The sequence below is a fragment of the Littorina saxatilis genome, linkage group LG16 (assembly GCF_037325665.1).
Source record: "Littorina saxatilis isolate snail1 linkage group LG16, US_GU_Lsax_2.0, whole genome shotgun sequence".
Classification (NCBI taxonomy): domain Eukaryota; kingdom Metazoa; phylum Mollusca; class Gastropoda; order Littorinimorpha; family Littorinidae; genus Littorina; species Littorina saxatilis.
The window spans coordinates 52,488,583-52,504,065 of NC_090260.1; the positions used below are offsets into that span (position 1 = coordinate 52,488,583).

Sequence of the window (15,483 nt, forward strand, 5' to 3'; positions counted from 1 at the left end):
TTTGGGAGAAAATTAAATGTGAAGGTCGTCCAAGGCTGAAATTTTATTCCTCTGTAAGCAAGACATACGAAGTTCAGCCATACCTTATAAGCATTACGAATATCAAGCATAGACATTTAATGAGTAAATTAAGGACAAGTACACACTCTTTAAAAATTGAAACTGGAAGACATAATAACATACCAAGAGAAAATCGTTTATGTAATATTCGGGTTTGCATAACAGTTTTTATAGGGCTAAGAAATTAGCCCTAACATTTTCAAACCTGTTTCATTGCACTTCGCTTCCCGAGGTGATCGTAGTGTTTCGGCACACGGTTACAACTGACCCTGCTCGCAGCGCCAGATGTGATAGGGTGGAGTGGAAGGGGGAAAATAGGCCAGGAAGCATAAATGAGACGCCAAGACAGAGGTTGCGATAACGTGAATTTTAATTAACGTACACCAAAAAGCACATCAGAAAGTCTATACACCAGAAAGTAGACACCAGAAAGCAGTGTAGTTCCTTCCACACTATACAGCCGCACACAACTAGTCGGAACTCGAATTACGATCCCGGTCGAAAGTCACCTCGCTGATATAAACCCAGCTCTAAAACGTTTCTCACACACACAAAGTCTCTCTAGACAATCCTCGAATCACTCCTTCGCCAAAATAAACGTTATAATGGCTCAGCTACACTCCTTACATTAAAACAGTAATCGTTCAATCAAAAGTTAAACAGCACAAATCCAAGCCGATACGCACACTGACACACGACCTCTCACTATGAAATCACACCGGGTACTATTCTAGCCCACGCTATCATTCTGAGTCACGCGCGCACCCGTTCAAACAATCAACCAATAAGAAACCAGCCTTCCTACACACCTACAACACACAATAATCCTACCGGGAGACACAACTTGGGTCAGGGGAAGATAATAGACAGGGGAGGCAACTGGGTCGGGCAGGAGATAATTACACAAAACTGAAAAAGACTGGGTACGCCACTTGGCTACAAATGTAACGTTATTGAAGATGAAATTCACTACCTAGACGGATGTCAAAAGTTCACTGAACTGCGAAATGATTTTAAAAAGGATCTATCAAATATAGATATAAAGTATTTCAACAATAAACCTAGTGAAGTATTTTGCGAAGACAGAATACAAATTCGTCTAGGAAAGTTTATTTCAGATTGTTTTAATCGCTCTTTGTGTCAATAACCAATTTGGTTCCGACAATAAAATATATTCTATTCTATTCTATTCTAGTCTACACACACACACACATTCGCACACTCACACACAGACACACACAAATACACACACTCACACACATACACACACACACACACACACATACACACACTCACACATAGACACACACACACACACACGCATACACGCACGCACACACACACACACACACACACACACACACACACACACCACACACATACACACACATACACACACACACACACACACACACGCACACACACACATATACACATACACACACATATACACATACACACACACTCACACACACACACACACACACACACATACACACACACACACACACATGCACACAGACACACACATACACACACACATACACACACACACACACACATACACACAAACAATTAGATAGACAGACAAGAACAGCATGAAGGGTAACTGACCAAGAGACGCGAGGAACAGAACGGAGAGGCAGGCAGTGACCTGGACAGGTAGCCTGAAAAACACAACACACGTCATGAAGCAGACAGTGATATGGACAGGTAGCCTGAAAAACACAACACACGTCATGAAGCAGACAGTGATATGGACTGGTAGCCTGTAAAAAAAAAACACACGTCATGAAGCAGACAGTGATATGGACTGGTAGCCTGAAATACACAACACACGTCACGAAGCAGACAGTGATATGGACAGGTAGCCTGAAAAACACAACACACGTCATGAAGCAGACAGTGACATGGACAGGTAGCCTGAAAAACACAACACACGTCATGAAGCAAACAGTGACCTGGACAGGTAGCCTGAAAAACACAACACACGTCATGAAGCAGACAGTGACATGGACAGGTAGCCTGAAAAACACAACACACGTCATGAAGCAGACAGTGATATGGACAGGTAGCCTGAAAAACACAACACACGTCATGAAGCAGACAGTGATATGGACAGGTAGCCTGAAATACACAACACACGTCATGAATCAGACAGTGATATGGACAGGTAGCCTGAAAAACACAACACACGTCATGAAGCAGACAGTGATATGGACAGGTAGCCTGAAAAACACAACACACGTCATGAAGCAAACAGTGATATGGACAGGTAGTCTGAAAAACACAACACACGTCATGAAGCAGACAGTGATACGGACAGGTAGCCTGAAAAACACAACACACGTCATGAATCAGACAGTGATATGGACAGGTAGCCTAAAAAAAAAAAAAAACACACGTCATGAAGCAGACAGTGATACGGACAGGTAGCCTGAAAAACACAACACACGTCATGAAGCAGACAGTAATATGGACTGGTAGCCTGAAAAACACAACACACGTCATGAAGCAGACAGTGATATGGACTGGTAGCCTGAAAAACACAACACACGTCATGAAGCAGGCAGTGATATGGACAGGTAGCCTGAAAAACACAACACACGTCATGAAGCAGACAGTGACCTGGACTGGTAGCCTGAAAAACACAACACTCGTCATGAAGCAGGCAGTGACATGGACTGGTAGCTTGAAAAACACAACACACGTCATGAAGCAGACAGTGACCTGGACTGGTAGCCTGAAAAACACAACACACGTCATGAAGCAGGCAGTGACATGGACATGTAGCCTGAAAAACAACACCCATTATGAAGCAGACAGTGACATGGACAGGTAGCCTGAACAACACAACACACGCCATGAAGCAAACAGTGACCCGGACAGGTAGCCTGAAAAACACAACACACGTCAAGAAGCAAACAGTGCTATGGACAGGTAGCCTGAAAAACACAACACACGTCATGAAGCAGACAGTGACATGGACAGGTAGCCTGAAAAACACAACACACGTCATGAAGCAGACATTGACCTGGACTGGTAGCCTGAAAAACACAACACACGTCATGAAGCAGACAGTGCTATGGATAGGTAGCCTGAAAAACACAACACACGTCCTGAAGCAGGCAGTGCTATGGATAGGTAGCCTGAAAAACACAACACACTTCATGACGCAGACAGTGATATGGACAGGTAGCCTGAAAAACACAACACACGTCATGAAGCAAACAGTGACCTGGACTGGTAGCCTGAAACACACAACACACGTCATTAAGCAGACAGTGATATGGACAGGTAGCCTGAAAAAACACAACACACGTCATGAAGCAGACAGTGACCTGGATAGGTAGCCTGAAAAACACAACACTCTGTGACAGTGACCTGGACAGGTAGTCCGACAAACACAACACACGTCACGAAGCAAACAGTAACCTGGACTGGTAGGCTGAAAAACACAACACACGTCATGAAGCAAACAGTGACCTGGACTGGTAGCCTGAAAAACAAACAGTGCCAGGTAGTCCGTCAAACACAACACACGTCACGAAGCAAACAGTGACCTGGACTGGTAGCATAAAAAACACAACACACGTCATGAAGCAAACAGTGACCTGGACTGGTAGCTTGAAAAACACAACACACGTCATGAAGCAAACAGTGACCTGGACTGGTAGCCTGAAAAACAAACACTGCCAGGTAGTCCGTCAAACACAACACACGTCACGAAGCAAACAGTGACCTGGACTGGTAGCCTGAAAAACAAACAGTGCCAGGTAGTCCAACAAACACAACACACGTCACGAAGCAAACAGTGACCTGGACTGGTAGCCTGAAAAACAAACAGTGCCAGGTAGTCCGACAAACACAACACACGTCACGAAGCAAACAGTGACCTGGACTGGTAGCCTGAAAAACACAACACACGTCATGAAGCAAACAGTGACATGGACAGGTAGCCTGAAAAACACAACACACGTCATGAAGCAAACAGTGACATGGACTGGTAGCCTGAAAAACAAACAGTGAAAGGTAGTCCAACAAACACAACACACGTCACGAAGCAAACAGTGACAGGTTGTCCGTCAAACGCAACACACGCCCTTCCACAACCACAATTTGCTGAGAGGGTATCATGGAATCAATACACAGGAACACAAAAACACTAAATATAATACATATGAAAACGTGGATACATACAACCCAGCACAAAATATAAACACACACACACACACACACACACACACACACACACACACACACACACACATACATACACACACACACACGTCTCACCCAAACATGATGTTTACGCTGCGTGATGATCACAAGGTGACAGTTCGACAGAAATGAGCGGGGATTGACGACCAGAGGGTGTTCCTGAAAGGCAGAAATTTAACTCAGCTTTGACCAGTTTATTAAATGACGACTAGAATTTGTTTCTGATAGGGACATATTAACCCGTATATGTTCACTATTGACTCGTTACGGGAATTCCCATTGACGATATTCTACTGACAAAGCTATGTATGCACTAAAAATAACAACACAAATTTAAATAATGACAGTGTTTTTACATGTTGAAACAAATCTAAAAACGTGCAATATTTTCCTTGCTATGATCATGTTTTTCCTGACATACGTTTTGGTACGCCTCGTCTCTGTTCGCGATAGTTGCAATCGTTAGATTGATAGTCAGCAATTTGTTCAAGCGGCTGATTTTTCAGTGAGTTCAGCTGAGGTACTCAGATGATGGCAATGTTACCAGTTCAGAGCAAACAGTGGCACTGAGGACTTCAACAACAAGGAGTTCGACAGCAAACAGTGGCACTGAGGACTTCAACAACAAGGAGTTCGACATTTATCGCATGTGATTTGTTTGATGTATGGAGATTATTTAACCCTGGTATTAAAGAATTTTCTTGGTCAAAGAAGAATCCGTTTATTGCTAGGAGAATTGACTATGTATTTACATGTGCAACACTTTTTGATAGAACTACGGAATGTTGTTTATTGTCTGTTCCCTTTTCCGACCACAGAGGCTGTTCTGTGCAACTCAAATTATCTGAGATTGACAGAGGCCCGAGTTACTGGAAATTCAATAATTCTCTCCTCCAGGATAAAGATTTCATTGATGGTATGAATAGAATGATTGAAAATCACGCATACGATTTTATAAACGATATTGATTATCAAACCGTATGGGAACTGTTAAAATGTGAAATAAGAGATTATGCAATGCAGTACGCGCAGAAGAAAAGCGTTGAAAGAAGAAACGGTATTGTTTTGTTGTATGCTGAATTAAATGATTTGGATGCAAGGTTAGCGAATGACCCAGATAACTGTGGAATGCAGTGCGAGCGTGAGAACCTTAAGTTAAAAATAGAATTAGTTGAACAGTGTAAAGCCCGCGCAGCCCAAGTACGCGCCCGTGCGAAGTGGGTAGAACAGGGAGAAAAGAACACAAAGTATTTTCTCAACCTTGAAAAAGCCCGAGCAAATGCGAAGATAATGGACAGTATACAGTGTGAATCTGGAGAAGTGATAACTGACCAGCGTGAAATCTTGAACGCACAAAAGAATTACTATGCTGACTTGCACAGAAAAAAAGTAAACGTTGAAAACATGGACGAGAAGGTGGATCAGTTTTTATCTGATGTGACAACATTACAGATTTCAGATTTTCAGAGAAATGAGTGTGAAGGGTTAATAACTGAAAACGAAGCTCTCGCTGCACTTAAACAAATGAAATCTGGGTCGGCCCCTGGGGTTGATGGTATCACTGTAGAATTTTTGAAAGTGTTTTGGACCCGCATCAGAACATTGTTAATTGCGTCTTTTAATGCAAGTTTTGACGATGGAAAATTGTCCTCCACGCAGCGCAAAGCTGTCATTACCCTTATACACAAGGGAAAGGATTTGCCTAAAAATGAATTAAAGAACTGGAGACCCATCTCCCTTACAAACAGCGATTATAAACTGATAGCCAAGTGTTTGGCAAAAAGGTTAGGAAGCGTTATTGGTGATATTGTTCAGAAAGATCAAGTCGGTTACATTAAAGGCAGAAAAGTATCTACAATATTAAGGCTAATTGATGATGTAATCGAACAGTCACACGAGTTAAATCAACCTGGTCTGTTGGTCGCAATTGACTGTGTTCAAGCGTACGATAGTATTTCAAAAGAGTTTATTATTAAAGCCTTTCAAAAATTCGGGTTTGGGCCAGAATTTGTTCAATGGGTGACTGTGTTAATGAACGACACGGTTAGCTCAGTGCAGTATTGTGGATGGTTGTCTGATTTTTTTGATGTGAAAGCCGGGATTCGTCAAGGGTGCCCGTTTTCATGTTTGGCCTTTGTACTAGCCATTGAATTGTTGGCATCAAAAATAAGACAGTGTAGACGTATTAAAGGAATTTCGTTATGGAATAATGCTGATATTCCAACCGTTATTAAAATTGCTCTGTATGCAGACGATATCACCCTTTTTTTAAAGGATGAGATTGATATGTATTATGCACTTGAAATAATGAATGACTTTTCTAGCTTTTCAGGCTTAAGGATACATAAGAGAAAGTCTGAGGCGATGTGGTTGGGTAGTAGGAAACATTGTGATGAAACATTTTATAATTTTGTTTGGAAGAAGAAGTTGAAGATGTTGGGTGTATATTTTTGTAATGATAAGAGTGCTTCTTTGGTAGAAGATAACTGGACTAGAAGAATAAGGAATATTAAGCGATTGATTTGTGCATGGGAGAAGCGAAATTTGAGCATTGTAGGGAAAATATGTATTGTGAAAACGTTTTTAATTTCACAATTTGTGTATATTATGCAAGCGTTTGTATTACCTGACTGTGTTTTGAATGAAGTCAATACCTTATTGTTTAGATTTGTGTGGCGAAAAAGATATTGTAATCGGAAGGCCTTTGAAAAGGTGAAAAGAAGCGTTGTATGTTTTGAAATTGAAAAAGGTGGTTTAAAAATGATCGATATTAGGCAAATGCAAATCTCTTTTTTATTACAATGGGTTTCACAACTTACTACATCAAATGAAAATGATAATTGGAGTTTCACTCCAAAGATGATGTATTTGCGTTTTGGAAAGCATTTTGAATGTTTCTTATCGAATGTAAACAGTGCAAGATTTAAAGCGTTAGACCTAGTGAAATCACACTTTTGGAAAGCAGTATTAAAATATTGGCTGGATAATAACCACTACGATCGTGGGACAATCGGGCCGATTTTATTATGGAATAATGCATGCATAACGTATAGTGGCAAAGTTTTATTTTTTGAGAGTTGGATACAACGAGGTGTATTGGTATTAACTGACATTGTACGTTCGGGAGATATATTATCATATCAAGATATATGTGATTTGATTGGATATTCGCCAAACCGAATTCTTGAATATAATGTTGTAAAAGCTGCTGTGTCATTATTTATGAGGAAAAATGCTGTAAATATGACTGATGATGTTTGTATTACCTTACCACTGTTTAACGGCAAAAATGTGTTAAGTGCCAGCGAATACAGGAAAGAGATTATTAATATGAAAACAGATGTACCATGTTCCGGAGGATTTTGGAAGAGAAAGTTTAATGTAGAAATTGATGAACGATCCTGGATAGTTGCCTATCAGTCAACACAAGAGACTAGATTAAGAGTTTTACACTGGAAAATTATGCACAACATTTATCCGACCAACATTCTCCTGTGTAAAATGAAAGTAACGGAAACTAATAAGTGTAATTACTGCTGTGATGTAACTGATTTCATTGAACACTTCTTTTTTGAATGCCCGGTTGTATACAAATTCTGGAAGTTTATTGAAGAATTTATTTTTCGTACTTTAGAAATTAAGATTATTTTGAATGTTAGTGATGTTTTATTTGGTATGCATTTTGTAATGGTGAGAAAGGCAACTATGTATAAATTGAACCACATTATCTTAATCGGAAAGATGTGCGTTAGTATATATAAAAAAACAAATTCGTTTTTACCGTTGGAAAGTATTTTTAATAGGCAGTTACAGATAAGAAGCATTTTTGTGTGAGTGTTCGAAGAACAAAACGTTAAAAAAGTTAGCTTGCTGTTCTCGATAAGTTGTATTTAATTCATTGTATGAGATATTGTTAATTGTTGTTATTTATGTGAATAAAATTGTTTGAAAAAAAAAAGAAAAAAAAAAAAGTTGTCAATTCTCTAAAGAGGATATTAGTATACTTAAATCCTGGGTCGGATTCACTTCACATTTGTGCTTAGGTTCCTTCAACCAATATGCAGACATCCCTGGAAAGAAGATGGGAGGCTACCATTTATCCTGCATACGTGAGAGAGACCACTCATTACATAACAATATTGTTTAAACCACACGTGTGTATATCATGTAAATGAGGTCATGTCAAGCAAGTCTGGCAGGGACCTGTTTTTCCTCTGTGTATGCTGCCAAAGTCACCGAGACAAACGTCATTATGGAAACAATGTGCGCTCGCTAATTCCCCTCGGTGAATGTTTAGAACTAACACGTCACGCTACACTTTCCAGAATGACGTTTCTTTGCTTTGACTAAGAGATTGCACGAGGCTATGGAAGAGATCGAGGTTCTGAAAGAAGCGTCTTCTCCACTGCGGGAATTTTTGAGTAAATTACACGTAAGTACAGTATGTAGGATACACAGAATACAACATGGCTAGCTGTTTCGTACCAGATTTACACTCGTTACTCTTTTAGATAGTAAACAGCTCGCTTTCGCTCGCAGTTCATTTTTTTTAAACTTGTGTAAATCTGGTACAACACAGCAAGCCATGTAGTATTATTTATATGCACTTTTTCTCAATCATTGTTTATCTTTTAGTGGTCTGATTTGATATTCTCTTTTTGAATGTGATCATCTTGGGTAATTGTAACCTTGCATATTATTTTAACAAATACACTTTTTTTGTGTGCAGAAAACTGGATGGAAAGCATGTTCCTAACAAAATGTATGTGGTATTTTATCCAGGATTGTAAAGCCGTACAAGAAAACAATCATCATGAACTTAGTGGCCAAAGCGTATTAACACAAACATCCCGGGACTTATTATTATCAAATTTGAGCACACCTAAGTTCATTTTATACATGATTAAAATCACAACAGAAAATAAGGTATTACCATATATATTTCTCAAAATGTGTCGCTGCCCCACCCCAACACTTACGTGCGGACTGCCACACGCGAACAACACATTCCATTCTCACTTTATTGAATTGTTTAGTTCATTACCCGATGCTCCCCAGCATGTCGAAAAGAGGCGACTAACGGATTCTGTTTATCCTTTTACCCTTGTTAAGTGTTTCTTGTATAGAATATAGTCCATTTTTGTGAAGATTTTAGTCAAGCAGTATGTAAGAAATGTTAAGTCCTTTGTACTGGAAACTTGCATTCTCCCAGTAAGGTAATATATTGTACTACGTTGTAAGCCCCTGGAGCAAATTTTTGATTAGTGCTTTTGTGAACAAGAAACAATTGACAAGTGGCTCTATCCCATCTCCCCCCTTCCCCCGTCGAGATATAACCTTCGTAGTTGAAAACGACATTAAACACCAAATAAAGAAAGAACATCACGTTTAAAAAAAACACCATGTAAACACAGATTGTTAGTGCACATACACATGTATTTTGCAAAGTTCAAAAGCATCAAACAAACCAATTTAAATTTGTTTACGTCAAGTTGAAACAAAGTGAATACATACTGCAAATGTTCACGAAGAATAGTTCGTCACATAGCGTCCTGTTTCAGAAATTGTATGAGTAAAATAACAACACCAAAAGACATATTATTATATATATATAGATCCGGTCGATAATCTGACTTTAATATTTATTGCATTGTTCCCTACAGCTGTTACATGTTCTTACTTACCTCAGTAAGCTTCTGGATCAGACAAGAAGAAAGGCAAAAGGTCAACCAAAGGGTAGCAGTTTGTTTTGTTAATTGTTTAACACGTAGTCAATATTTCGCGCTTACACACACACACACACACACACACGCACACACACACATACACACACACATATACACATACACACACACATACACACGCACACACACACACAAACACACACAAACACACACACGCACACATGCGCGCACACACACACACATACACGCGCGCGCACACATACATACACACACACACACACAAACACACACGCACACATGCGCGCACACACACACACATACACGCGCGCGCACACATACACACACACACACACACACACACACACACACACACACTCACACACACCAGGGCCGGACCCAGGGGGGGGGGGGTTCCAGGGGTTCCGGAACCCCACCCCTGGAAAAAGCATGTACCTTGCTTTGACTTTTACTAGTTTTAGCACCAAAACAATGCTGCTCTTAATCCTCAAAACAAGGCCCAGAATGCACCAGATTGCACAGATTTTAACCGTTTTTCAAACATTTTCCGGGGGAGCATGCCCCCGGACCCCCCTAGTTCGCGCGCCTGCTTTGCAGGCGCGCGCTTGTACAATTGTGGCTTCGCCACTTCGCTGATTTGCCCCCCCCCCCCCCCAAAAAAAAGGAGGAACCCCCCCCTTACAGCTCATTTGGTCCGGCCCTGCACACACACACACACACACCAAGACCCTCGTCTCCATTCCCCGTCTATGTTAACACATGTTATCTAAAATGGACTACAAGTAAACAAAATAAGACAACATGCACAGACTGACAACAACAACAACATACAAGCCAGAGCACAGGTGTTTTTCTTCACAGAGCACGACTACAGTTTGTTGTGTTTTCTCTCATCATTCAGACAACAGGAGACAAGATGAATCTGTCAGTTGCACGTTTACTGTCGCCATTACAAGCCAGACAGGAAGAGGAAGTACTATATGGTTACTTCCCCTAGACTAATGTCCAGAGGGGTGCACGGACAGAAGTGCATAATGCAACACAGTTAACCAGTCTCGCTGTCTGGTTTGCGAGGAGCTGATGACTGTTGGAACACTGGCTGAGATTTTTTTTTAAATAACAAATCTGTGCACCACACCGGGCTGACACGTGTGGGGCGATCGAGGTCACTGGGCATGAACATGATTCACGGATTTTGTTCGATTGATTTTTTTTCCCCCCAAAGACTCCGCTTCTTCAATGAACACTCGTTTTCATATGTGTGTGTGTGCGCGTGTGTGTGTGTGTGTGTGTATGTGTGTGTGTGTGTGTCTGTGTGTCTGTGTGTGTGCGTGTGTGTGCGTGTATGTGTGTGTGTGTGTGTATGTGTGTGCATGTGTGTGTATGTGTGTGTGTATGTGTGTGTGTGTGTGTGTGCATTTGTGTGTGTCTGTGAATGTGTGTGTGTGTGTGTGTGTATGTATGTGTGTGCATTTGTGTGCATGTGTGTCTGTGTATGTGTGTGTGTGTGTGTGTGCCTGCCTGTGTGTGTGTGTGTGTGTGTATGTGTGTGTGTGTATATATGTGTGCATGTGTGTGTGTGTATGTGTGTGTGTGAATGTGTGTGTGTACGTGCGTGTGTGTGTGTGTATGTGTGTGTGTGCATGTGTGTCTGTGTATGCGTGTGTGTGTGTGTGCCTGTGCCTGTGACTCGGTGTGTGTCTGTGTGTGCGTTTGTGTGTGTCTGTGACTCGGTGTATGAGTGTGTTTGTGTGTGTGCGTGTGTATGTGTGTGTGTGTGTGTGGGTGTGGGTGCGTGTGGGAGAGGAGGGAGGGGGGGTTGGGGGCGGCCCTAGGGGCTCCATGCACCTTGACGTGACCGGTTGAGTGGCTTTAACATTCCTCTGCCCACGTGTTGTTTCCGACATTCTGGTAGTGACTGGTGTTGCTTTTTGTTAATAGTTAATATTCAGGATTTGTGTTGGCTTATAGGCTGATTTGCAGAGGCGTCGCTTTCAGCATTTTCCATTAAAAATGCGGGTCTTATTGTTTTTGCGGCTTTTGACAACAGAAAGAAGATAACGCAACGACAACAACGGCAAAAAAATTAAAACAATATTCAATAGGCCTGTTAGTTTGGTAGAAGAATATTGCCTGCTAGGTTATTTAAATTTCGGTTATATATTCCGTTTTTACATTTAGTCAAGTTTTGACTAAATGTTTTAACATAGAGGGGGAATCGAGACGAGGGCCGTGGTGTATATATGTGTGTGTGTGTGTGTTTGTGTGTGTGCGTGTGTCTGTCTGTGTGTGTGTGTGTGTAGAGCGATTCAGACTAAACTACTGGACCGATCTTTATGAAATTTGACATGAGAGTTCCTGGGAATGATATCCCAGGACTTTTTTTTATCTTTTTTTCGATAAATGTCTTTAATGATGTCATATCCGGCTTTTTGTAAAAGTTGAGGCGGCACTGTCACACCCTCATTTTTCAATCAAATGTATTGACATTTTGGCCAAGCAATCTTCGACGAAGGCCGGACTTCGGTATTGCATTTCAGCTTGGTGGCTTAAACATTAATTAATGACTTTGGTCATTAAAAATCTGAAAATTGTAAAAAAAAAATTTTTTTATAAGCGATCCAAATTTACGTTCATCTTCTTCTTCATCTTTTTTTTATTCCAAAAACATATAAATATGTTATATTTGGATTAAAAACAAGCTCTGAAAATTAAAAATATAAAAATTATGATCAAAATAACATTTCCGAAATCGTTTTAAGAACTATTTCATCTTATTCCTTGTCGGTTCCTGATTCCAAAAACATATAGATATGATATGTTTGGATTAAAAACACGCTCAGAAAGTTAAAACGAAGAGAGGTACAGTAAAGCGTGCTATGAAGCACAGCGCACGCTACGGCTCGTCACTTTCACTGCCTTTTGCACTAGCAGCGGACTACGTTCAGTTTCATTCTGTGAGTTCCACAGCTTGACTAAATGTAGTAATTTCGCCTTACGCGACTTGTTGTTTTTTTGATTGTTTAATTATTTGTAAGTGGGATTGCTTCTTTGAGTAACTGTTGTTTTGTAATATCATTGTGAACCTAATAACAAAATATCAGCTAAATTGAATCAAATAGTGAAACACAGATATTGTACGCTTACTTGCCAAAAGTTCACAAAGTGAGAACAAGGGAGCTAGAGAGAAAGAGAGAGAGAGAGAGAGAGAGAGAGAGAGAGAGAGAGAGAGAGAGAGAGAGAGAGAGAGAGAGAGAGAGAGAGAGAGAGAAGAGAGAGGGAGAGAGAGAGAGAGGAAGAGAGAGAGAGAGAGGGTCAGAGAGACAGAGACAGAGAGACAGAGAGGGAGGGAGGGAGGGAGGTAGAGTTAGAGAGATAGGGAGGTAGAGAGAGAGAGGGAGGGATGGAGAGAGAGAGAGAGAGGGGGATGGAGAGAGAGAGGGGGAGGGAGAGAGAGAGAGTGAGAGAGAGAGGGGGGAGAGATAGGGAGGGAGACAGAGAGACAGAGATGTATATGTATATATCGATGGGCTAAAACCAGAACCAATTACCTCAAAATAACATGTTTTGCAACTTTATAGTTATTTGACTTAATTATGGTAACATGATTCTCACTTTCTGTGCAGGATTCTTAAAAATCTTGCATAATTGCGTATTTATAAGTCATAATTTGTTCTGGCTCCAAGCATTTCTCCTGCTCATCTTGGAAGCAGAACCCTCTAACTCCATCCAGGTTGGAAGCAGAACGTGCTAAGTTCAGTTTAGTCTGTTTAGTCTGTTCTGCCCCACGACTTTAGATTTAGTGTTGTGGTGTTAAAATCTATCAGAACACATGTGTTTGCTAACGTGACGCCTAAAAGTAACCAAAACGGTCCTTAGCCGACTGACTATCTTTCTCTCTGACGGATTGCATTTGAATAATGACATCCAATAAAGTCTACCAATTACGTAATTCCTTTCTAAGCTCTCTGTCTCTGACGGATCGCATTTGAATAATGACATCCAATAAAGTCTACCAAATACGTAATTCCCTTCTAAGCTCTCTGTCTCTGACGGATTGCATTTGAATAACGACATCCAATAAAGTCCACCAACAGCTGCGAAAACTGTTAAGAAATTTGAAACTCATCAAAAGGAATGAGTTGCACCTTGGGTCATTTCGGTCCTGAATTTCCCGACCTGAGCCAGGCAAAGCAGGAAAACAATACAACGTAATTCCTTTCTAAGCTTTTTGTTTCTGACGGTTTGCATTTGAATAACGACATCCAATAAATTCTACCAACTATCAGCTGCCGAGACATTTGTCTCGAAAAAATACGTTAAAGTTCCCCTTGGTTTGTCACTGTCAAAAAAAAGTTATTTGGGATTACTGGTAGCTTTTTTGTACTACCACGCATATGTAACGCTTTTTGGATAAAGTTGATACTATTTACAGCTCTCCGGTCATATGTCCGGCTATTACTCACTTTTAGGTGGCGGATGTCCAGATAATTATAACACGTGTTTCAGAATCTCTATTTTTGGGTGTGTAACTTTCAATAATGAGTGTTTTTATTTTTTTTTCTCTCAAAAAGTAGTCTTAAAGTCTAACACATGTTTACACTCGCATTCCGTTTATGTAGCTTTTAGAAATAAACAAGTCCAGATACAACACATTTTCTTTGCGGCAAATGTCCAGATATCCCCCCTCAGACACGTATGTGTGTGTGTGTGTGGGTGTGTGTGTGTGTGTGTGTGTGTGTGTGTGTGTGTGTGTGTGTGTGTGTGTGTGTGTATGTGTGAGTGTGTGTGTAGAGCGATATGTGAGTAAACTACTGGACCGAGCTTCATACCAAGGAAATCTCATGTAAAGTTTCATGAAGATCGGTTCAGTATTTTAAAAACAATGTCATCTGATTCTGTTTGGTATCGTGATTCCAACAACATATATAGATATGTTATGTTTGGATTTAAAGCAAGGTCTGAAAATTAGAAAGAATATCAAAACGCGCGTTTAACTGTGAAATGCTGTACGCTAATGCGCTATACTGGCTTGTCACTTTCTGAACGATCTCTGTTGTGAGAACGTGTCAGCAAGTCCGCAAGTCATGAATGCCGGTGATACAGCTGTGGAGTATATGTGTGGCCAATTTCATTTTGTCAGTTGGAAGGGTTGACTAAATGTAGTAATATCGCTTCACGCAAATCGTTTTGACATGACGAGATTTGGAAGTGAATAGAGAGGTTGACTTCGAGGAGTTAGAACATAACGAATGAACAGACTGGTGTTTGTTTACCCTCTATCGCGGCCTTTGAAGGCAAGCCGTTATCCCACGTACACAGTTACCCCTCATTGGGTTACACACTGACAACAAATATGTTTTAGTTTCCGAGACAAACGTGACTTATCATTCTACAACTGATTGTGATATGCGTTTGTTTGCTTAAAATTAAAATGCTGATTTGGGTTTTTTCACCGCAGACCTGGATTAATCTGTTCCACAGATCACTATCTATTTAA

General features: G+C 40.6%; 1 protein-coding gene across 2 annotated transcripts in view; it reads right to left on the minus strand.

Moving 5' to 3' along the window:
• LOC138951220 (perivitellin-2 31 kDa subunit-like) overlaps positions 1-9,883 on the minus strand; it is a 22,757-nt gene extending 12,874 nt beyond the window's left edge. Inside the window, exons 1-4 of one of the 2 annotated variants that reach the window (XM_070322884.1) lie at positions 9,796-9,883; positions 4,357-4,440; positions 2,891-2,903; positions 1,675-1,714 (exon numbers count right to left, since the gene is read on the minus strand). In XM_070322884.1, the coding sequence (XP_070178985.1) occupies positions 1,675-1,714; positions 2,891-2,903; positions 4,357-4,364 (61 nt within the window). In that variant the 5' untranslated portion in view covers positions 4,365-4,440; positions 9,796-9,883. Of the gene's footprint in view, positions 1-1,674; positions 1,728-2,890; positions 2,904-4,356; positions 4,441-9,795 lie in introns of both variants that reach the window. The other variant, XM_070322883.1, reaches the window with a different exon arrangement.
• Between the last annotated feature and the right edge of the window lie 5,600 nt (positions 9,884-15,483).